This window comes from Mesoplodon mirus (genome assembly GCF_964341445.2).
Source record: "Mesoplodon mirus genome assembly, chromosome: 7".
NCBI classification, from domain to species: Eukaryota; Metazoa; Chordata; class Mammalia; order Artiodactyla; family Ziphiidae; genus Mesoplodon; species Mesoplodon mirus.
In genome coordinates, this window is record NC_138983.1 from 9,015,649 (window position 1) to 9,039,758 (window position 24,110).

At 37.1% G+C, this 24,110-nt stretch overlaps 1 protein-coding gene across 8 annotated transcripts in view; it reads right to left on the reverse strand.

Moving 5' to 3' along the window:
• LOC309808303 (solute carrier family 22 member 10-like) overlaps positions 1–24,110 on the reverse strand; it is a 51,760-nt gene that overhangs the window by 12,879 nt on the left and 14,771 nt on the right. For 4 of the 8 annotated variants that reach the window (XM_082628434.1, XM_082628431.1, XM_082628432.1 and 1 more), the window contains 2 exons: positions 22,240–22,559; positions 21,201–21,304 (listed from right to left, as the gene is read on the reverse strand). In XM_082628434.1, coding sequence (XP_082484560.1) covers positions 21,201–21,304; positions 22,240–22,557 — 422 coding nt within the window. In that variant the 5' untranslated portion in view covers positions 22,558–22,559. Of the gene's footprint in view, positions 1–21,200; positions 21,305–22,239; positions 23,743–24,110 lie in introns of those variants that run through there. The other 4 variants (XM_082628437.1, XM_082628436.1, XM_082628435.1 and 1 more) reach the window with 2 other exon arrangements.

Sequence of the window (24,110 nt, forward strand, 5' to 3'; positions counted from 1 at the left end):
GGACTCTGACAGGAAGTGATACCATACAAAAGAAACTACAATGTTGGATATTGGAATATACCATGAGCATTCATTGTACTAACGTTATGTATTTACCATAGTGGAGAGTCTGTATAGTGTGTAGAACACAAGAGAGCTAAAAGTGTACTTTGGTCTCTAGCACCAGACAGGTGAAGACGCAACTGATGCAAATGATCAGTGAAGCAATGCATCAAAGTTGTTGAAGATTTATGTAAGAGTCACTCTTTGTTGAATCTGTATTTATAAACCTCAAGTAATGTGCTTTCCTAGAATAGAATATAAGAGCACCATAACCCAGACAGTGGCTATTATATCAATCTCTCACAGGAAAGAATTATGTAAAATGGAGAATGAAGGGAAAAAGAATGTGAAAGACAAATAAGGAAAAGTGAATTTTTTCTTTCATTGGGCATCAAGAAAAGAGGGCCTTAGTAGAGACAACGTGGACTAAACGAGATGTGTTAATGTAAATATAAGCCCATTGTCTGTAATAAAAACAGACAGACAGTGTTTGGTATTAGGAATTCCTCTGCAATATTTAAAAATAGCATCAAATAATTTCCTCCCAAACAGAAAATGGGATACATAAGGACAAACACAACACCAAATAATCATGTTCATAATCACTATCATCATCAAGAAAATGGTTTAGAAAACAAAAAATGAAATGGTAGATGGAAAGAAAATCCCCAATCAAACTAATTGCTAATGACCTAAACACTCCATCGAATGATAGAGATTACCAGAGTGAATTAAAAAACTGTTGTATTTTTTTAACATCTTTATTGGAGTATAATTGCTTTACAATGTTGTGTTAGTTTCTGCTGTATCACAAAGTGAATTAGCTATATGTATAAATATATCCCCATAAACCCTCCCTCTTGCATCTCCCTCTCGTGCTCCCTATACCAGCCCTCTAGGTGATCACAAAGCACCGAGCTGATCTCCCCATGGGATGCAACCGCTTCCCATTATCTATTTATTTGACATTTGGTAGTGTATATATGTCCTTTCCACTCTCTCACTTCGTCCCAGCTTACCCTTCCCCCTCCCCATGTCCTCAAGTCCATTCTCTACGTCTGTGTCTTTATTCCTGTCCTGCCCCTAGGTTCTTCAGAATGATTTTTTTTTAGCTTACATATATATGTGTTAGCATACGGTATTTGTTTTTCTCTTTCTGACTTACTTCAGTCTGTATAACAGACTCTAAGTCCATCCACCTCACTACAAATAACTCAATTTCGTTTCTTTTCATGGCTGAGTAATATTCCATTGTATATATGTGCAACATCTTCTTTATCCATTCATCTGTTGATGGACACTTAGGTCGCTTCCATGTCCTGGCTATTGTAAATAGTGCTGCAATGAACATTGTGGTACATGACTTTTTTTGAATTGTGGTTTTCTCAGGGTATATGTGCAGTAGTGGGATTGCTGGGTCATATGGTAGTTCTATTTTTAGTTTTTAAAGGAACCTCCAGACTGTTCTCCATAGTGGCTGTGTCAATTTACCTTCCCACCAACAGTGCAAGAGTGTTCCCTTTTCTCCACACCCACACAAGCTTTTATTGTTTATAGATTTTTTGATGATGGCCATTCTGACCAGTGTGAAGAGATATGTCATTGTAGTTTTGATTTTCATTTCTCTAATGAATAATGATGTTGAGCATTCTTTCATGTGTTTGTTGGCAATCTGTATATCTTCTTTGGAGAAATATCTAATTAGGTCTTCAGCCCATTTTTGGATTGGGTTGTTTGTATTTTTGATATTGAGCTGAATGAGCTGCTTGTATGTTTTGGAGATTAATCCTTTGTCAGTTGCTTCATTTGCAAATATTTTCTCCCATTCTGAGGGTTGTCTTTTGGTCTTGTTTATGGTTTCCTTTGCTGTGCAAAAGCTTTCAAGTTTCATTAGGTCCCATTTGTTTATTTTTGTTTTTATTTCCATTTCTCTAGGAGGTGGGTCAAAAAGGATCTTGCTGTGACTTATGTCATAGAGTGTTCTGCCTATGTTTTCCTCTAAGAGTTTTATAGTGTCTGGCTTTATATTCAGGTCTTTAATCCATTTTGAGGTTGTTTTTGTGTATGGTGTTAGGAAGTGTTCTAATTTCATTCTTTTACATGTAGCTGTACAGTTTTCCCAGCACTTCTTATTGAAGAAGCTGTCTTTTCTGCATTGTGTATTCTTGCCTCCTTTATCAAATATAAGGTGGCCATATGTGCATGGGTTTATCTCTGGGCTCTCTATCCTGTTCCATTGATCTATATTTCTGTTTTTGTACCAGTATCATACTGTCCTGTTTACTGTAGCTTTGTAGTATAGTCTGAAGCCAGGCAGCATGATTCCTCCAGCTCCATTTCTCTTTCTCAAGATTGCTTTGGCTATTTGGGGTCTTTTGTGTTTCCATTACAAATTGTGAAATTTTTTGTTCTAGTTCAGTGAAAAATGCCATTGGTAGTTTGATAGGGATTGCACTGAATCTGTAGATTGCTTTGGGTAGTATAGTCATTTTCACAATGTTGATTCTTCCAATCCAAGAACATGGTATATCTCTCCATCTGTTTGTATCATCTTTAATTTCTTTCATCAGTGTCTTATAGCTTTCTGCATACAGGTCTTTTGTCTCCGTAGGTAGGTTTATTCCTAGATATTTTATTCTATTTGTTGCAATGGTAAATGGGAGTGTTTTCTTAATTTCAGTTTCAGACTTTTCATCATTAGTGTATAGGAATGCAAGAGATTTCTGTGCATTAATTTTGTATCCTGCTACTTTACCAAATTCATTGATTAGCTCTAGTAGTTTTCTGGTAGCATCTTCAGGATTTTCTATGTATAGTATCAGGTCATCTGCAAACAGTGAGTTTGCTCCTTCTTTCCAATTTGGATTCCTTTTATTTCTTTGTCATCTCTGATTGCTGTGGCTAAAACTTCCAAAACTATGTTCAATAATAGTGGTGAGAGTGAGCATCCTTGTCTTGTTCCTGATTTTAGGGGAAATGGTTTCACTTTTTCATCATTGAGAATGATGTTGGCTGTGGGTTTTTCATATATGACCTTTATTATGTTGAGGTAAGTTCCCTCTCTGCCTACTTTCTGGAGGTTTTTTTAAAATCATAAATCGGTGTTGAATTTTGTCAAAAGCTTTTTCTGCATCTATTGAGATGATCATATGGTTTTTCTCCTTCAATTTGTTAATACAGTGTATCACATTGATTGATTTGCGTATATTGAAGAGTCCTTGCATTCCTGGGGTAAACCCCACTTGATCATTGTGTATGACCCTTTTAATGTGCTGTTGGATTCTGTTTGCTAATATTTTGTTAAGGATTTTTGCACGTTTGTTCATCAGTGATATTGGCTTGTAGTTTTCTTTCTTTGTGACATCTTTGTCTGGTTCTGGTATCAGGGTGATGGTGGCCTCGTTGAATAAGTTTGGGAGTGTTCCCCTCTCTGCTATATTTTGGAAGATTTTGACAGGGATATGTGTTAGCTCTTCTCTAAATGTTTGATAGAATTCGCGTGTGGACCCATCTTGTCATGGGCTTTTATTTGTTGGAAGATTTTTAATCACAGTTTCAATTTCAGTGCTTGTCATTGGTCTGTTTATATTTTCTATTTCTTCCTGGTTCAGTCTCTGAAGCTTGTGCTTTTCTAAGAATTTTTCTATTTCTTCCAGGTTTTCTATTTTATTGGCATATGGTTTCTTGTAGTGATCAAAAAAGTGATGTACTTTTACACTGCCCACTGTAGTACTTAAAATATTGTCAGTTGAAAGATGGACCTAGCATCTGTCATACAGAGTGAAGTAAGTCAGAATGAGAAAAAAAAATACCGTATGCTAACACACTTATATGGAATCTAAAAAAAACAAAAAATGGTACTGATGAACCTAGTGGCAGTGCAGGAATAAAGACGCAGACGTAGAGAAAGGACTTGAGGACACAGACGGGTAAAGGGAAAGTTGGGACGAAGCGAGAGAGTAGCATTGACATACATACACTACCAAATGTAAAATAGAGAGCTAGTGGGAAGCTGTTGTGTAGCACGGGGAGATCAGCTCGATGCTCTGTGAGGACCTAGAGGGGTGTGATAGGGAGGGTGGGAGGGAGGGGATATGGGGTTATATGTATACATATAGCTGATTCACCCTGTTATACAGCAGAAACTAACACAACATTGTAAAGCAATTATACTCCAATAAAGAGGTAAAAAAATGTAAATTGACAGAAAAAGATATAGAATTAAAATAGTAATAATAATGTGGGAGTCTTTATATTAATATCAAATAAAATAAATTTCAAAACAAAATACATTTACAGAAAAGATAACGCTGGAAATGTCAAATGTACCTTAACTTAAAAAAAGTTTGAAATACATGAAACAATATTGACAGAACTAGACACATAATTCACAATGATGTTTGGAGATATATTTGAATGTTTTTATTGTTATATGATAGATACAATACTTGTCATTTTAATCATTTTTAGATGTACAAACCTGTGATTAATTACATTCGTCATGTTGTGCTACCATCATTGTCTTTTTTCTGAGACATTTACATCAACACAAAGAGAAATTCTATCACCATCAAGCAGTAATTTCCCATTCACTCCTGCCCTCTTATTCTTCTGATATCACTAATCTACTTTCTGTCTCTATTACTTTGCCTGTTCTAGACATATTTCATATAAGTGGATGCCTACAACATTTGTTCTTTTGTGTCAGGTTTATTTCATTTAGCATAATTTTTTCAAGGTTCATTCATGTTGTACCATGTACCAGAACTTCATTCTTTTTTGCTGTATTCTTTGATATACAGCTGTCTAAGTCCCTGTTTTTAGAGTATATACCTAGGAGTGGAATTGCTGGTTCAGATGGCAATTACATGTTTAGATTTTTGAGGATCTGTCAAACTGTTTTCCACAGTGGTTTCACCAATTTACATTCCCACCATCAATGGACAAGAGTTTCAATTTCTCCACATGCTCACCAACACTTGAAATTTCTAAGTTTTTGTTGAAGTACTGTTGATTTACAATATTATATTAGTTTCTGGTGTACAGCACAGTGATTCAGTATTTTTGCAGATTATATTCCATATAAGTTATTATAAGATAATGGATATAATTCCCTGTGCTTTAAAATATATCCTTGTTGCTCTTCTGTTCTATGCACAATAGTCTTATCTATCTCTTAATACCATATCTCTAATATCTCCCTCCCCACTTCCTGTCCCATTTTGTAACCACTAGTTTGTTTTCTGTATCTGTAAGCCTGTTTTTTTTTTTGCATACATTCATTGGTATTAGTTTTTAAGATTCCACATATAAGTGATGTTATAGAGTATTTGTCTTTCTCTCTCTGACTTATTTCACTAGCACAATATTTTCTAGGTCCATCCACATTGCTGCAAAAACCAGAATTTCATTCTTATCATGGCTGAGTAATATTCCATTGTAACTATATACTACATCTTCTTTATTAGTCTGTTAATGGGTACACAGATTGCTCCCATGTCTCAGCTATTATAAATTGTGCTGCTATGAATATTGGGGTGCATGTATCTTTTTGAATTAGAGTTTTCATTTTTTCTGGATATTATCCCAGGAATGGAATTGCTGGGTCATATGGTAGCTCTATTTTTAGTTTTTTGAGAACCTTCCATATTGTCTTCCACAGGGGTTGCTTCAATTTACATTGTCACCAATAGTGTACAAGGGTTCCCTTTTGTCCACATTCTCACCAATATTTGTTATTGTATTTGCATGGCTAGGACTTCCAATACTATGTTGAATAAATGTGGCAAGAATGAGCACCCTTTTCTTGTTCCTGAACTTATAAGAAATGCTTTCAGTTTTTCACCAGTGATTATGATGTTAGCTATGTGCTTGTCATATATGGCTATTATGACGTTATGGTATCTTTCCTCTATGCCCACTTTCTGAAGATTTTTTACTGTAAATGAATGTTGAATTTTATCAAAATCTTTTTCTCCATCTATTTAGATGACCATATGGTTTTTCTTAATTCTTCAGTTTCTTAATGTGGTATATCACACTGATTTCTTTGCAGAAACTGAAAAATACTTGCATCCATGCAATAAAGCACACTTGATTATTCTGTATGATCTTTTTGATATATTGTTGGATTCAGTTTCCTAATAACAACATGTTATTGAGGACTTTTGCAACTATGTTCTTCATTGATATTTGCCTCTAATTCCTTTTTTTGTGGCAGCTTTGTCTGGTTTTGGTATGAGGGTGATGATGGCCTCAGAGAATATGTTCAGACATGCTCCTTCCTCTGCAATTTTTTGTAATAGTTTGAGAAGTATAGATGTTTTTGTTTTTTATTTTATTTTATTGAGGTATAGTTGTTTTACAATGTTATGTTAATTTCTGCTGTACAGCAAAGTGATTAGTCATATATATATGACTATATATATGAATATATATATATTCATTCTTTTTCATATTCTTGTCCTTTTTTTGTTTATTACAGGACATTGAATATAGCTCCCTGTGCTATACTGTAGGAACTTGTTTGTCCATTCAGTATATAATAGTTTGGATCTGCTAATCCCAAACTCCCAATCTATCCCTCCCCCACCACTCCTCCTGCTTGGCAACCACAAGTCTGTTCTCTATATCTATGAATCTGTTTCTGTTTTGTAGATAAGTTCTTTTGCATCTTATTCTAGATTCCACATATAAGTGATATCATATGCTGTTTGTCTTTCTCTTTCTGACTTACTTCACTTAGTATGATAATATCTAGGTCCATCCAAGTTGCTGCAAATGGCATTATTTCATTCTTTTTTGTGGCTTAGTAGTATTCCACTGTATATATGTACCACTGTATATATTTACCTTCTTTAGAGAAGGGTAGATATTAACTGTTCTCTACATGTTTGGTAGAATTCCCCTTTGAAGCCATTTGGCCCTGGACTTTTGTTTGCAAGAAGTTTTTAAAATTAAAGATTCTATCTCACTTCTACTGATCAGTCTGTTCAAATTGTCTGTTTCTTCTTGACTCAGTATTGGCAGGCTGCATGCTTTTAGAAATTTGTTAATTTCTTCTAGGTTGTCCAATATTTTGATGTATAAATAGTCATAGTATTCTTTTATGATTTTTTTGTTTCTCTGTGGTATCAGTTGTTATTTCCCCTTTTTCATTTCTTACTTTGTTTATTTGGGTCCTCTCTCTTTTCTTCTTAGTGAGCCTGGCTACAGGTTTATCAATTTTGTTTATATTTTCAAAAAACCAACTCTTGGTTCCATTGATCTTTTCTATTTTTTTAAATTTATATTTATTTATTTTCTTTCTGAACTTTATTACTTCCTTCCTTCTAGTGACTTGTGTTTTGTTTGTCTTTCTTTTTCTAACTATGTTTAGGTGGTTTATTTGAGAATTTTCTTGTTTTGGGGGGAAGGCCTGTATTGCTATAAACTTCCCTCTTAGAACTGCTTTTGATGCATCTCACAGTTTATGGAAAGTGTGCTTCATTTTCACTTGTCTCAGGGTATATTCTGATTTCCTCTTTGATTTTGTCATTGACCCAGTAGTTTCTTAGCAGCATGTTATTTAGTCTCCACATGTTTGTTCTTTTCCCATTTTTCTTCCTGTAGTTGATTTCTGGATTCATACTGCTGTGGTAGGAAAAAATGTTTTATATTATTTCTATCTTAAATTTGTTGAGACTTGTTTTGTTGTCCAATATGTGATCTATCCTGGAGAACATTCCATGTGCACTTGAAGAGAATGTGTATTCTGATTTTTCGGGGGGCGTGGATGTGATGTCCTGTAGATATCAACTAAGTCCAACTGGTCTATTGTGTCTTTAAGACCACTTTTGCCTTACTGATTTTCTGTCTGGATGATCAGTCCACTGATGTCAGTGGAATGTTAAATTTTCCTACTATTACTGTATTATTGTCCATTTCTCCCTTTATGTTTGCTAGTGTTTGCTTTATATATTTAGGTGTTCCTCTATTGAGTGCATATATGTTAGCTAGTGTAATATCCTGTTCTTGTATTTATCCCTGTATTATTATATAAAACCTTCTTTGTCTTTTTCTATAGGCTTTGTTATAAAATCTATTATGTTCCATATGAGTACTGCTACTTCTGATTTCTTGTTGTTTCCCTTTGAAGTATCTTTTTCTATTCCTTCACTTTCAGACTCACTCTCAAGTTGTCTCATGTGGGCAGCATACTGAATGTCTTGGTTTCTTTTTCCAATTAGCTACTCTATATCTTTTGATTGGAGCATGAGTTAATTGATATTTAAAGTAATTATTGATAGTGGTGTACTTTTGCAATTTTATTACATGTTTTCTGGTTGTTTTTATAGATCTGCTTTCTTCATTTTATCTTCTTTTAGTTCCTACTATTGTGATTTGATAATTTTCTTCTTAAAATTTTTTTCTTACTTTTTATTGGAGTATAGTTGATTTACAATGTTGTGTTGGTTTCAGGTGTACACACTACTATATATAAAATGATGATTTTCTTTAATAGTGTTCTTGGCTTTCTCTCTTTATGATTTTTGTGTATTCTTTTTATAAATTTATTTATTATTTATTTTTGGCTGCATTGGGTCTTCCTTGTTGCACGTGGGCTTTCTCTAGTTGCGGCGAGCGGGAGCTGCTCTTCCTCACAGTGCACGGGTTTCTCATCACAGTGGCTTCTCTTGTTGTGGAGCACAGGCTCCAGGTGCGCGGGCTTCAGTAGTTGTGGCGCATGGGCTTAGTTGGTCTGCGGCATGTGGGATCTTCCCCGACCAGGGCTCGAACCTGTGTCCCCTGCCTTGGCTGGTGGATTCTTAACTACTGTGCCACCAGGGAAGCCCTAAAAATATTTATTTGTTTGTTTGTTTGTTTGTTTGTTTGTTTTGTTGCACCCTGTCAGTTGCGGCAGACGGGCTCCTTAGTTGTGGCATGCATGTGGGATCTAGCTCCCTGACCAGGGATTGAGCCCAGGCCCCCTGCATTGGGAGCATGGAATCTTAACCACTGCACCACCAAGGAAGTCCTGATTTTTGTGTATTTACTATAGGTTTCTGATTTATTTTTACCATGGGGTTCATGTATGTTGACTCATAATTATACCCACTTGTTTTAAACTGGCTGTTATTTAAGTTCAAACACATTCTAAGACATACACATTTTTATTCCCCTCCCCAACATTTGTGGTTTTGATGTCATTTTTACATATTCATGTTTATCTCTTAACTGTTTATCTCATAGTAATTATGGTTGTTTTTACAATTTTTTGACTTTTAATGTACAGCTGGTGCATTTAGTGATCTTAAATTCTTTCTATATATTTGTGTTTCCTAATGGGATTTTCCCTCTCTTATAGATCCTTACTTCTTTTCTATTTGGAGAAGAACATTCAACATTTCTTTTACGATATGTTTAGTATTGATTAATTCTTTCAGTTTTGCTTTTCTAAGAAGTTCTTTATTTCTCTTTCTATCCTAAATGGTACTCTTGCTTGGTAGAGTATCCTGGGTTGCTGTTTTTTTCCTTTCAGCACCTTGAATATGTCATGGCACTCCGTTCTGGCTTGCAAATTTTCTGCACAAAAATCAGTTGATAGCCTTATGGGAATTCTCTTGCATATAACTCATTGTTTTTCTCTTGCTGCCTTTAGAATCCTTTCTTTATCTTTCACTTTTATCATTTTAATTATGATATATCTTGTTGTGGGTCTGTTTGGTTTAATCTTTTCTAGGACCCTCTGTGCTTCCTGTGCCTGGATATCTGTTTCTTTCTCCAGGTTTGGGAAATTTTCAGGCATAATTTCCTTATATCCATTTTCAATCTACTTATCTTTCTCTTCTCCCTCTGGAACCCCAATAATGCAAATGTTGTCATGCTTCATGTTATCTCAGAGATCTTGTAGATCGTGATCATTTTTTTATGTGTCTTTCATTCTGCTGTTCTGACTGTGTGATTTCCAATATTCTATCTTCAGATCACTTGTGCTTTGTTATATGTCACCTAGTCTGCTAGTCATTTCTTCTAGTGTGTTCTTTATTTCAGATATTGAATTATTTATTTTTGATTAGTTCTTTCTTGCATTTTCTATTTCCTTGTTTAAATGATCAGTGTTTAGATCAATCTTTTCCCTAATTCAGTTAACATTTTTCATTATCAATGTTTTGAATTCTTTATCATGTAAATTGTTTATTTCTGTTTCATTATTTTTTAAGGCATTTTCTCTTGATCCTTCAGTTGAGAGTAGTCCCTCTGTTTTTTCATTTTACTTAACTTTCTCTGTCTCTATGTATTTAGTTGAAACAGTTACCTATTATGGTCTTGAAGGAGTGCTCTCATATGTGAACATCTCTTTGTAGACTGGGTGTGTCCAGTGCCTTTGGGGAGAGGGCTGGATTTGATGTGGATGTCAGTCAGCTGTTTCCTCAGGGAGTGCTGGCAGGTATCACCTTGATGGGGCAGGCCTGGCAGTAGAAGACCTAGAGCCTATTCAAGATGTGAGGCAGGACTTCCCTCTGTTCAGTGGCCATCATTGCCTTGTCACGAGCTAGATCTAATCTTAAATTGCTGGATTGGAAGCCCCGAGGGTTGGACTCATGCTGCCTGCTTTCCTTTTAATTGTGTGTTTTTCTTTCTCTCGACAGTGGGACCTTTGCTCTAGAGGAGGAGAGTGGTGAAACAAGTGTGGCTTGTGCACATACAGAGGTCTAATTCTGTGCTGTGTAGACCTCTGCAGCTCCACTCAGATACAGCCCATGGCTGCATCTTTTCCCTGGTGGTGGCCACCCCATATCCAGTGCCGCACTGTGGAATAAAGTGAGCAGGAACAGAACATTCACTTGGCTTGGGCTGGGGGACACAGCAAGGCAGTCCTCAAAAACTGGCAGCCTCTAGAGCAGTCCCCTCTCTGCCCTGTCTCAGGGGCAAGACCCTTTGTGCTTATAATTAATTGATCACTGTCCCCAGGCTACATTGCTCCTGCCCTGGGTGGAACTTCTCTTCAGGGCAGGTGGGACACGTGGGGAGGGTTTTGCTGTTGTGGAGCAGCTGCTATCACAAGTCAAGGTTACTTCTAGGGCACCACTAGAGTAACTGCTAACTATGGCTGTCGCTGCTCCACCTGATGTCTACTCTGTTACAAGGGAGCATCTGCATCCCAAAATTGAGTCTTTTCCCAGGTCCTGGCCACCCTAGATCCAATTCTGCTGGTGGTGTGGAGTAAGCAGGTCCTAAGCATTTGTTCTGCTTGAGCTATGGTGCATAGTGAGGTGGTCATGATAAACACAGCAGCACTAGAGCAGACCTCTACATGCCCTGTCTGGTGGCAAGCCAGCATGCATGCACTCCTTACACATGTGCACCCATGAAATCTCCCTTTTTCTTTTAGTCCACTCAGAGGAGCACAGGTTCTGACAAAATAGCTTTTTTTCTCATCCTTACTTGTTTATCTACCTTTTAACCTTGGCTGTACAGGAGTACTTATGGAAATTTACAGTTAGTTTTCACTGAGAATTGTTCTACATGTAGATGTATTTGTGATGTGTTGATGGCGGGAAGTGAGGTACTCATTCTCTTGCTCCACCTTCTTGAGCTCTCTCCTATTTATGATTTTTATTTTTTTATTATACCCAACTTAGTATGTGTGCACTGGTTTCCCAGATAGTATTGATTTGCATTTCTTTAATAAGTGATGTTGTTGAGGTTCTTTTCGTGTGCTTATTGCAACTTGAATATCTTCTCTGTGACCATATCTATTCAAATTCTTTGCTAATTTTTAATTGGTTTATTATTTTATCATTAAGTTATTTATATGTTCTGGATATTAAACATTTAAAAGATATATGATTTGCCAATATTTTCACCCATTTTCTGTTTGTGTTTTCACTTTATCGATAATGTACTTTGATACACAATAGTTTTAAAATTTGATGAAGTCCAATTTACCTATTTTTCTATTGTTGTTTGTGCTTTTGATTTCTCAGAATTCATTTCTGAATAAACGGTCATGAAAAGTTATTTCTATGTTTTCTTTTAAGATTTTCAAGTTTTTAATTTTTATATGTAGGTCAATGATACATTCTGGGTTAATTTTTATATACAGTGTGCACAGAAGAGAAAACTTTATTCTATTGTATGTGGACATTTAGTTATTCAATGCCATCTGCTGAAGAGCCTGTTCTTTCTCACATTAAATGGTCTTGGCACCCTTGTCAAAAGACAGTTGGCTATAAATGCATGGGTTTATTTCTGAACTCTCAGTTCTATTACATTTGTCTGTATGTCAATCCTTATACCAGTACCATAACATTTGGTAACTGTAGCTTTGTTGTAGTTCTGAAACCGAGATGCATGAGTCCCCTGAATTTACTCTTCTTTTTCAAAATTGTTTGGCTATTTGGAGCCCTGATTTCATATGAATATAAGTTTCAGCTTTTCTGTTTCTAGAAAAACATTACATTGGAGTTTTGATAGTGATTTCATTGAAACTGTAGTTGCATTAAATATGATTGACTTCATTGATAATATTAGGTCTTCCTACCTCATTAATATGGGATACTTTCCAGTTATTTAGGTCTTCTCTAATTTCTTTCAACAATGCTGTATAGTTTTCAATGTGCAAGTCTTTCACATCCTAGGTTAAATTTATTTCTAAGTATTTTATTCCTTTAGAAGATGATGTGTGGGTAATAAATTTCCTAATTTTCTTTTCAAATTGTTCACTTCAAATATATAGAAAAACAACTGATTTTTGTGTGTTCGTTTTGTACTCTGCAACTTTCTTAAATTCCTTTATTAGTTCTAATGAATTTCTTGTGCATTCTTTGGAATTTTCTATATCTATATAATCATGTCATCTCCCTCTCTCTCTATATATAATTATATTATTATTCTTCCTTTTTACTTTGGGTAAATTTTATTTCTCTTTCTCTCTAATTGCTCTACATACGTTTACAGTATGATGTTAAATAGCAGCAGGATCATACACTATGATCAAGTGGGGTTTATCCCAGGAATGCAAGGATTCTTCAATATATGCAAATCAATCAACGTGATACACCATATTAACAAATTGAAGGAGAAAAAACATATGATCATCTCAATAGATGCAGAGAGCACTTTCAACAAAATTCAACACTGATTTATGATAAAAACCCTCCAGAAAGTAGGCATAGAGGAAACTTTCCTCAACATAATAAAGGCCACATATGACAAACCCACAGCCAACATTGTCCTCAAAGGTGAAAAACTGAAACCATTTCCACTAAGATCAGGAACAAGACAAGGTTGCCCACTCTCACCACTATTATTCAGCATAGTTTTGGAAGTTTTAGCCACAGCAACCAGAGAAAAGTAAAGTAAAGTAGCAGGATACAAAATTAACGCACAGAAATCTCTTGCATTCCTATACACTAATGATGAAAAATCTGGAAGTGAAATTAAGAAAACACTCCCATCTACCATTCCAACAAAAAGAATAAAATATCTAGGAATAAACCTACCTAAGGAGACAAAAGACCTGTATACAGAAAATTATAAGACACTGAGGAAAGAAATTAAAGATGATACAAATAGATGGAGAGATATACCATGTTCCTGGATTGGAAGAATCAACATTGTGAAAATGACTATACTACCCAAAGCAATCTACAGATACAATGCAATCTCTATCAAAATGCCACTGGCATATTTCACAGAACTAGAACAAAAAAATTCACAATTTGTATGGAAACACAAAAGACCCCGAATAGCCAAAGCAATCTTGAGAACGAAAAATGGAACTGAAGGAATCAGGCTCCCTGACTTCAGACTATACTACAAAGCTACAGTAATCAAGACAGTATGGTACTGGCACAAAAACAGAAATATAGATCAGTGGAACAGGATAGAGAGCCCAGAGATACACCCACGCATATATGGTCACCTTATCTTTGATAAAGGAGGCAAGAATATACAGTGGAGAAAAGACAGCCTCTTCAATAAGTGGTGCTGGGAAAACTGGACAGCTACATGTAAAAGTATGAAATTAGAACACTCTGTAACACCATACACAAAAATAAACTCAAAATGGATTAAAGACCTAAATGTAAGGCCAGACACTATCAAACTCTTAGATGAAAACATAGACAGAACGCTCTATGACAGAAATCACAGCAAGATCCTTTTTGACCTACCTCTTAGAGAAATGGAAATAAAAATAAACAAATGGGACCTAATGAAACTTAAAAGCTTTTGCACAGTAAAGGAAACTATAAACAAGATGAAAAGGCAACCTTCAGAGGCTTCCCTGGTGGCGCAGTGGTTGAGAGTCCGCCTGCCGATGCAAGGGACACGGGTTCGTGCCCCGGTCCGGGAGGATCCCACATGCCATGGAGCGGCTGGGCCCGTGAGCCATGGCCGCTGAGCCTGCGCGTCCAGAGCCTCTGCTCCACAGCGGGAGAGACCACAATGGTGAGAGGCCTGTGTACCACAAAAAAACAACAACAAAAACAAAAACAAACTACAATGAGATATCATCTCACACTGATCAGCATGTCCATCATCAAAAAATCTAGAAACAATAAATGCTGGAGAGGGTGTGGAGAAAAGGAATCCTCTTGCACTGTTGGTGGGAATGTAAATTGATACAGCCACGATGGATAACAGTATGGAGGTTCCTTAAAAAACTACAGATAGAACTACCATATGACCCAGCAATCCCACTACTGGGCATATACCCTGAGAAAACCATAATTCAAAAAGAGTCATGTACCAAAATGTTCATTGCAGCTCTATTTACAATAGCCAGGACATGGAAGCAACCTAACTGTCCATCATCGGATGAATGGATAAAGAAGATGTGGCACATATATACAATGGAATATTACTCAGCCATAAAAAGAAATGAAATTGAGATATTTGTATTGAGGTGGATGGACCTAGAGTCTGTCATACAGAGTGAATTAAGTCAGAAAGAGAAAAACAAATACTGTATGCTAACACATATATATACAGAATTTAAGGGAAAAAATGGTCAGAAGAACCTAGGGGCAAGAGAGGAATAAAGATGCAGACCTACTAGAGAATTGACTTGAGGATATGGGGAGGGGGAAGAGTAAGCTGGGACAAAGTGAGAGAGTGTCATGGACCTATATACACTACCAAAAGTAATATAGATGGCTAGTGGGAAGCAGCCACATAGCACAGGGAGATCAGCTCGGTGCTTTGTGACCACCTAGCAGGGTGGGATAGGTAGGGTGGGAGGGAGGGAGCCACGAGAGATAAGAGATATGAGGACATATGTATATGTATAACTGATTCACTTTGTTATAAAGCAGAAACTAACACATCATTGTAAAGCAATTATACTCCAATAAAGATGTTAAAAAGAAAAAAGAAGTTATACAAATTGCCAACAAACACATGAAAGGATACTCAACATCACTAATCATTACAGAAATGCAAATCAAAACTTCAATGAGGTATCACCTCAGACCAGTCAGAATGGCCATAATCAAAAAATCTACAAACAGTAAATGCTGGAGAGAGTGTGGAGACAAGGGAACACTCTTGCACTGTTGGTGGGAATGTAAATTGATACAGCCACTATGGAAAACAGTATGGAGGTACCTTAAAATACTAAAAATAAAACTACCATATGATCCAGCAATCCCACTATTGGGGATACACTATGAGAAAACCATAATTCAATGAGTCATGTACCACAGTGTTCATTGCAGCACTATTTACAGTAGCCAGGACATGGAAGCCACCTGAGTGTCCATCAAGAGATGAATGGATAAAGGGGATGTGACACATATATACAATGGAATATTACTCAGCCATCAAAAGAAATGAAAATGAGTTATTTGTAGTGAGGTGGATGGACCTAGAATCTGTCATACAGAGTGAAGTAAATCAGAAAGAGAAAAACAAACACCGTATGCTAACACATATATTTGGAATCTAAAAAAAACCAAATAGTTCTGAAGAACCTGGGGGCAGGACAGGAATAAAGATGGAAATGTAGAGAATGGACTTGAGGACACAGTGAGGGGGAAGGGTAAGCTGGGAAGAAATGACAGAGTAGCTTTGACATATATACACTATCAAATGTTAAACAGATAGCTTGTCGGAAGCAGCTGCATAACGCAGGGAGATCAGCTCAGTGCTTTGTGTCCACCTAGAGGGGTGGGATAGGGAGGGTGGGAGGGAGACGATGAGGGAGGGGATTTCGGGATATATGTATAGGTATAGCTGATTCACTTTTTTATACAGCAGGAACTAACACAACAATGTAAAGCAATTATAGTCCAATAAGGATGTTTAAAAAAAAAGAAACCTCTCAAATAACATTAATTTACACCTGAAGGAACTGGAAAAGAAGAAAAACTAAGCCCAATGCTAGCAGAAGGAAAGAAATAACTAAGAGCTGTTCAGAAATAAATAAAATAGAAACTAGGAAAAGAATAGAAGCCATCAACAAAACCAAGTCGCGATTTTTTGAAAAAGCAAACAAAATTGAGAAACTTATTTGACTAAGAAAATGAGAGAATATTTAAATTAAAAAATTTAAAGTGAAAGCAGATAGATTACAGCTGATACTACAGAGATACAAAGAGACTACTGCAGATATTTATAAGTGACAAAGTGGATAACCTAGAATAAAGGGAAAATTTTCTAGAAACATACCATCTACCAAGACAGAAACATTAGCAAATTCAATATCTGAACACACCAATAATGATGAAAGATATTGAATCACTAATCAAAACCTCACCCATCCTCAAAAGAAAATATCCAAAATATTTAAACAACATATATAACGCAATATCAAGAAAAGTAAACTACCCTATATAAAAATGGGCAGAAGAACTGATTAGACATTTTTCCAAATACAAAAACAGATGACCAACTGGCACATGAAAAGATACTCAACACTAGGAATCATCAGATAATGCAAATCCAAATCACAATGGGATATCACTTCAAACCTATCAAATATTTATCATGAAATAGACCACAAACAACAACTCTTGGTGAAAATGCAGAGAAAAGGGAACTTTTATACATTGTTGGTGGGAATGTGAATTGGTGCAGAAACTATGTAAAACAGTATGGAGTTTCCTCAAAAAACTAGAAATAGACTACCATATGATCCAGCAATACCACTTCTGGATACATATCTGAAAAGAAAAAATATGCCATTCAAAAAGATAAGTGCATACAAATGTTCATAGCAGCATTATTTACAATAGTAAAGATATGAAAGCAACCTAAGTGTCCATCAACAGATGAATGAATAAAGAAGATATTATATATATATATATATATATATATATATATATATATATATATATATATATACACACACACACATATATCTACATATATACATACAATGGAATATTGCTCAATGATAAAAAAGAAGTAGGGGCTTCCCTGGTGGTGCAGTGGTAGAGAGTCTGCCTGCCGATGAAGGGGACACAGGTTCGTGCCCCAGTCCGGGAGGATCCCACATGCCGCTGAGCGGCTGGGCCCGTGAGCCATGGCCGCTGAGCCTGCGCGTCCGGAGCCTGTGCTCCGCAACAGGAGAGGCCACAACAGTGAGAGGCCCGCAAAAAGAAAAAAAATAATAAAAGGAAATTCTACAATTTGCAACACTGTGGATGGGCCTACAGAGTATTATGCTTAGAGAAAAAAGTCAGACAGAAAAAGACAAATACTCTGTGCTTTCATTTATATGTGGAATCTAAAAAGTAATACAAATTAATTATGTAATTATACAGAAACAGACTCACAAACTAGTGGTTACCAATGGGGAAAGGGAAGGGCGGGGAGGCAAGATAGGGGATGAGATTAAGAGACATAAACTACTATGAATGAAATAGATAAGCCACAAGGATAAATTGTAGAGCACAGGTAAATGTAGCTGTTAATTTGTAATAACTTTTTTTTTTTTTTTTTTTTGCGGTATGCGGGCCTCTCACTGTTGTGGCCTCTCCCGTTGCGGAGCACAGGCTCCGGATGCGCAGGCCCAGCGGCCATGGCTCACGGGCCCAGCCGCTCCGCGGCATATGGGATCCTCCCAGACCGGGGCACGAACCCGTATCCCCTGCATCGGCAGGCGGACTCTCAACCACTGCGCCACCAGGGAGGCCCTGTAATAACTTTAAATGGAATATAATCTATAAAAATATTGAATCACAATTTTATGTACTTGAAACTAATACAATACTATAAATTGACTATATTTAAACTTTTTTTAAAAGACCTGATGATTTCACAGGTGAATTCTTACAAACATTTGAAGAATAAACACCAACTCTTCTCAAACATTTCCAAAACACTGAAGAGGAGAATACAGTCTCAAACTCATTTTATTTATTTGTTTGTTTGTTTGTTTGTTTGTTTGTTTAATGTCTTTATTGAAGTATAATTACTGTACAATGTTGTGTTAGTTTCTGCTGTACAACAAAGTGAATCAGCTTTACATATACATATATCCCCCATCCCTTCCCTCTTGAGCCTCCCTCCCACTCTCCCTATCTCACCCCTCTAGGTCATCACCAAGCATCGAGCTGATCTCCCTGTGCTATGCAGCAGCTTCCCATTAGCCATCCATTTTACATTTGGTAGTGTATATATGTCAATGCTACTCTCTCACTTCGTCCCAGCTTCCCCTTCCCCCTGTGTCCTCAAGTCTGTTCTCTATGTCTGCGTCTTTATTCCTGCCCTGCTACTAGGTTCATCAGTACCATCTTTTTAGTTTCCATACATGTGTGCTAGCATACATTTTCCTATTGTTTTTCTCTTTCTGACTTACTTTACTGTGTATGACAGACTCTAGGTCCATCCACCTTACAAATACTCAATTCGTTCCTTTTCATGGCTGAGTAATATTTCATTGTATATATGTGTCACATTTTCTTTATTCATTCATCTGTCAATGGACATTTAGGTTGCTGCCATGTCCTGGTTATTGTAAATAGTGCTGCAATGAACTTTGTGGTACATGTATCTTTTTGAATTATGGTCAAACTCATTTTAGAAGACCACCACTTTCAAGATATCAAAATCAGATAAGGACACAACAAGAAAACTACAGTCCAACATCTCTGATGAATATAGATGCAAAAAGTTTCTCACCAAAATAATAGCAAACCAAATTTAACAGCACATTAAAAGGGTCATACAATATGATGAAGTGCAATTCATCCCTAGGATGCAAGGAGTTCAACATATGGAAATCAATATATGTGATACACTATATTAATGGAATGAAAGTTAAAAATCATATGATCATTTCAAAAGATAAAGAAAAATCCATTTATATAATACAATATCCTTTCATGATAAAAATGCTCAATTAATTGGGTGTAGAAGGAAAATACTTCAACCTCAATATACCTCAATATATGACAAGCCTTCAGATAACATCGTACTCAGTAGTGACAGTTTGCAAGATTTACCTCTAAGTTCAAGGGAATAAAGGGAGCCCACTCACACCACTCCTATCAACATAAACCTGAAAGTCCTAATCAGAGCTATCAGACAAGAAAAAGAAGTAAAATGCATTCAAATGGTAAAGAAGGAATTATATTCTTTTTGTTACAGATGATATGAACTTGTATGTAGAAAACCCTGAAGACTCAACCAAAAACTTTGTTAGAACTTATTTACAAATTCAGTACAGTTGAAGGAAACAAAATCAACTTATGAAAATCAAACACATTTCTATATACCAACAATGAAATATCTGAAAAGGGTAATAAAAGAAACAATCCCATTTACTATAGCATCTTTTTTTTTTTAGTTTCTGCTTTATAACAAAGTGAATCAGTCATACATATACATCTGTTCCCACATCCCTTCCCTCCTGCGTCTCCCTCCCTCCCACCCTCCCCATCCCACCCCTCCAGGCAGTCACAAAGCACCAAGCTGATCTCCCTGTGCTCTGCAGCTGCATCAAAAACAATAAAATGATTAAGGAGATGAAAGATCTGGACACTGAAAAAAACAAGATGATGAAAGAAATTGAAATCGACAAAAATAAATGGAAAGAACTCATGTTCATGGATGGGAAAAATTAATATTTTTTAAATGTTCACACTACCCAGAGCCATCTGTAGCTTCAGTGCAATATCTATCAAAATTCCAGTGGCATCTTTCACAGAAACAGAAAAAAACTGTCCAAAAATTTATATGAAATCACTAATGAACCCAAATAGTCAAAGCAATCCTGACAAAGAAGATCCAAGCTAGAAGCAGAACACTGTCTATTTCAAGCTATATTACAAAGCTATAATAATCAAAAGAGTATGGTACTGGCATATAAAGAGACAGATAAACCAATAGAACAGAATCATGATTCGAGAGGTGACACATTCAGAGTCCACAATTTTCAGCTGTAAGATTAAAGGACGTTAGGCTTACAGATGACAAGAGATACTTTAAGCCTTCCATTTCCCCTGTGAGAGACTTGAGTCTGTGGCAGTCATGCTGGTCCTCTTACTTTTGGGTGACCAGTGCCAGGCACAGGATAACCCAAACTTCTCACTCCAAAAATTATGACTCCTGAGTTCTATAGATTAGTTACCTTATATTGTTGAAAGTATTACCTGTAATGAGGCTTTTTTTCTCTTACAAAATTAAACATACAGATTATAGCCACAATTATTTCTAATTCAACTTCAGTACCATCTCACTGAGCACACAAATTTTATAGAAATCAATACTAATTACAGTGGGGTAACCATGATATGAGGACGAATGTGAGAACCCACAAGCATTTAGCTCACTGAAGCCTTGGGAAAGGCCTACAATGCTGTTTCTTCAAACAGGAAGAACCTCCTACCTTGAAGCACCTTCCTCTCACTTCCCATTGGTAACTCCTTCTCACCTTTATAAATGAAGTTTATGGTAACTCACCTCTAACTACTATTCTGAAATGCACCCAGATCTTATGAAGAGGTCATTTCTGTGTCCAGTACAGAGAACTCTGTGGCAACAAAATGACATTCATCACAATGATTCTAATTCTGCATTTCCATCTATAGCTCCCTTGGAACCAAGGCAACCCACAACAGTATAAATTGTATATTGGTACTCAATAAAGAATTTTTATGAAGCAATTAATCATAAACTGTGAAAACACCACAGAGGAATGGCAGCAGTGATCTGGAGACACTCACCTGTCTGAGAGATGGCCATATATGAGGCCCCCCACCAGCATACCAGCCATGAATAGGAATTGAACCACTGGTTTCTGTGACTGATAATCACATACGAGGTCCCACTGGAAGAGAAGGAAACCAGCACAGAGGAGCTTCACAGCACCTTTTACCATTCAATGTGCACTCACTCCAATAGCCCTCAGTGAACACACCCTCTGGCTTCCTTTACTACATCTACTCATTTGTATCATTCATGTCTCAGCTTAAGCATGGCTTTCTCTAGATCCTCAGCTCACTCTCCCAGGTTATACCAGGGCCAATCTTCATATTGACTGAGCACTGCATACCTCAGTGGTTCTCAATCTCTGTCACCCATTGGAAAAATTGAGGTTTGTTTATTTTTTTTAATCACTGATGCCTGGATCACACGTATAGTGAAATACATTCTGATTTGTTTCTCTGACAATTAGTCAGGAAATGGAATTTTTTTAAGTTAATACAAATATTTCCAATTGCAACTAGACTGAGAACAAGTGACCAAGAATAATTTTTCACACATTATATCAAGTATGTCCTTGTCTAAACGTCAATCTTCACATTAAATTTTAAGCCTTGTGATAGTAAAATTCATAACCAGTTTGTTGATTTCATCATCCTCAGTTGTAATGTAAGTGTTTGGCAATTAAAAAGATAAACAGGGGCTTCCCTGGTGGCTCAGTGGTTGAGAGTCCACCTGCCCATGCAGGGGACACGGGTTCATGCCCCGGTCTGGGAAGATCCCACATGCCGTGGAGCAGCTGGGCCTGTGAGCCATGGCCGCTGAGCCTGCACATCCGGAACCTGTGCTCCGCAACAGGAGAGGCCACAACAGTGAGAGGCCCACGTACCGCAAAAAAAAAGAAAAAACAAACAAACAAAAAAAGATAAACAATCACTGAAAGAATAAAAGAGAGCTGATTATACTATCTACTCAGTAACTGAATATTTGAACAGTACCTATTTATGTTATTCTAAACACCCACACCACGTACTCAGAAGAGGTAAATGGGGCCTTTACCTCAGTCACTATGGTGGAGGAGAAGGAGCTTCGGTCATACACCCAGCCGTCCACGCAGGGCTCTGTGTCCAGGTCAGTCATGTTGGGAAAGGTCCCGTTCAGTTGAAGGAGCTGCCACTGGGGGAGGAGGAAGCGATGACATTTCTCTGGTTTCAAGTTAGAATCTAACGGGATGAAGATTCTCAAGAGGACATCAGGGCTGAAGATCCCAGTGTCATTATCAGAGACAGTGTCATTATCAAGGATGGGGACCCAGCAGCGATGACCAGGAATGGCTGCAGTGAAGTTCTCCAGCAGTATGTGACAGGCTGCTATCATGACTGGAGGAAGAACAAAAACCATCTGAAGGATCTGGAATTTTCCCAGGCCACCAACTTCATTCAGGAGCTCCTCAAAGGCCATTGTGAAGAGGCAATTTTCAAGAAAACTCACAATGAATTTGTAGAGTTAAGTTCAAAGGGAGAAAAATGTTTCCTTTCATTAACTCACACTAAATCTATGTGACCTCACATCAGTTTCTCATCAATGGTTCTCGTCACTTCGCTACTGCACCAGAACATTGGAAGCAGTTTCCCCAATCTGTCTGGAATCACGAGGTATTAGTTTTTTAAGTAAAGTCATAGAGAAAATTATTTACCAAAGATACTTCTATCTGATGAACATTAAATCTGTTTAAAGGTTTACTCACTTAACGTGCTTCTTCTCAGTGATTCTGTAAAATCAACATTGGACTTTGGCATGTACATGGTCTCTAAATAATCTAAAATATGCCTGCTACAGTCTTTAGTCATTTCCAGAAAATGGAATTTGAGAGACACAGAAGTGAATGCTTTATGATTTTTCTGGGGAAAGAACAGAAAGCAAGTGTTTTTCTTGTTTATACTGACTTTAAATTACAATAATTAACAAAATATAATCCTTTGTTTCTAATTAAAGCATAGTGGAATATGGTGCAATTACTACCTTTTAGCAACTGATATTGTGCTTCAGTTTCAGTCACACCCAGCACTCAAAATAATTTTAAATTCCTTCAAATAAAGATACTGGAGAAAGACAGAGGTGAGCTCACCTAAGGATTTATCTTCTGAGGTTTTCCCTTACAGAATATATTAAGGATCTTTTATGTGCTACTGGTCAGAATCCTGATGAATTGGTCATTTTATCAAGATGCTCCTGGCCTCTTTACGTCTAGTAATGCTTCTCGATTTCCAGTATGTATTTTACTTATATTAATATAACAATTCCAGGTTTCTTATACTTACAGTTTACATGCTACAACTTCCAATCTGGTATACTTTTTTTTTTTTTTTTTTTGGCGGTACGCGGGCCTCTCACTGTTGTGGCCTCTCCCGTTGCGGAGCACAGCCTCTGGACGTGCAGGCTCAGCGGCCATGGCTCATGGGCCCAGCTGCTCCACAGCATGTGGGATCTTTCCGGACCGGGACACGAACCCGTGTCCCCTGCATCAGCAGGCGGACTCTCAACCACTGCACCACCACGGAAGCCCCCAATCTGGTATACTTTTTTTTTTTTTTTTTTTTTTTTTTTTTTTTTTCTTTTTGCGGTACGCGGGCCTCTCATTGTTGTGGCCTCTCCCGTTGCGGAGCACAGGCTCCGGATGCGCAGGCCCAGCGGCCATGGCTCACGGGCCCAGCCGCTCCGCGGCATATGGGATCCTCCCAGACCGGGGCACGAACCCGTATCCCCTGCATCGGCAGGCGGACTCTCAACCACTGCGCCACCAGGGAGGCCCTGGTATACTTTTAATTGAAGTGTTTACTGATATTATTGAAGATTCACATGCAGTAGCAAGAAAAAATATAATGAGAATCTGCATGCACTTCACTCAGTTTCCCCCAATAATAATATTT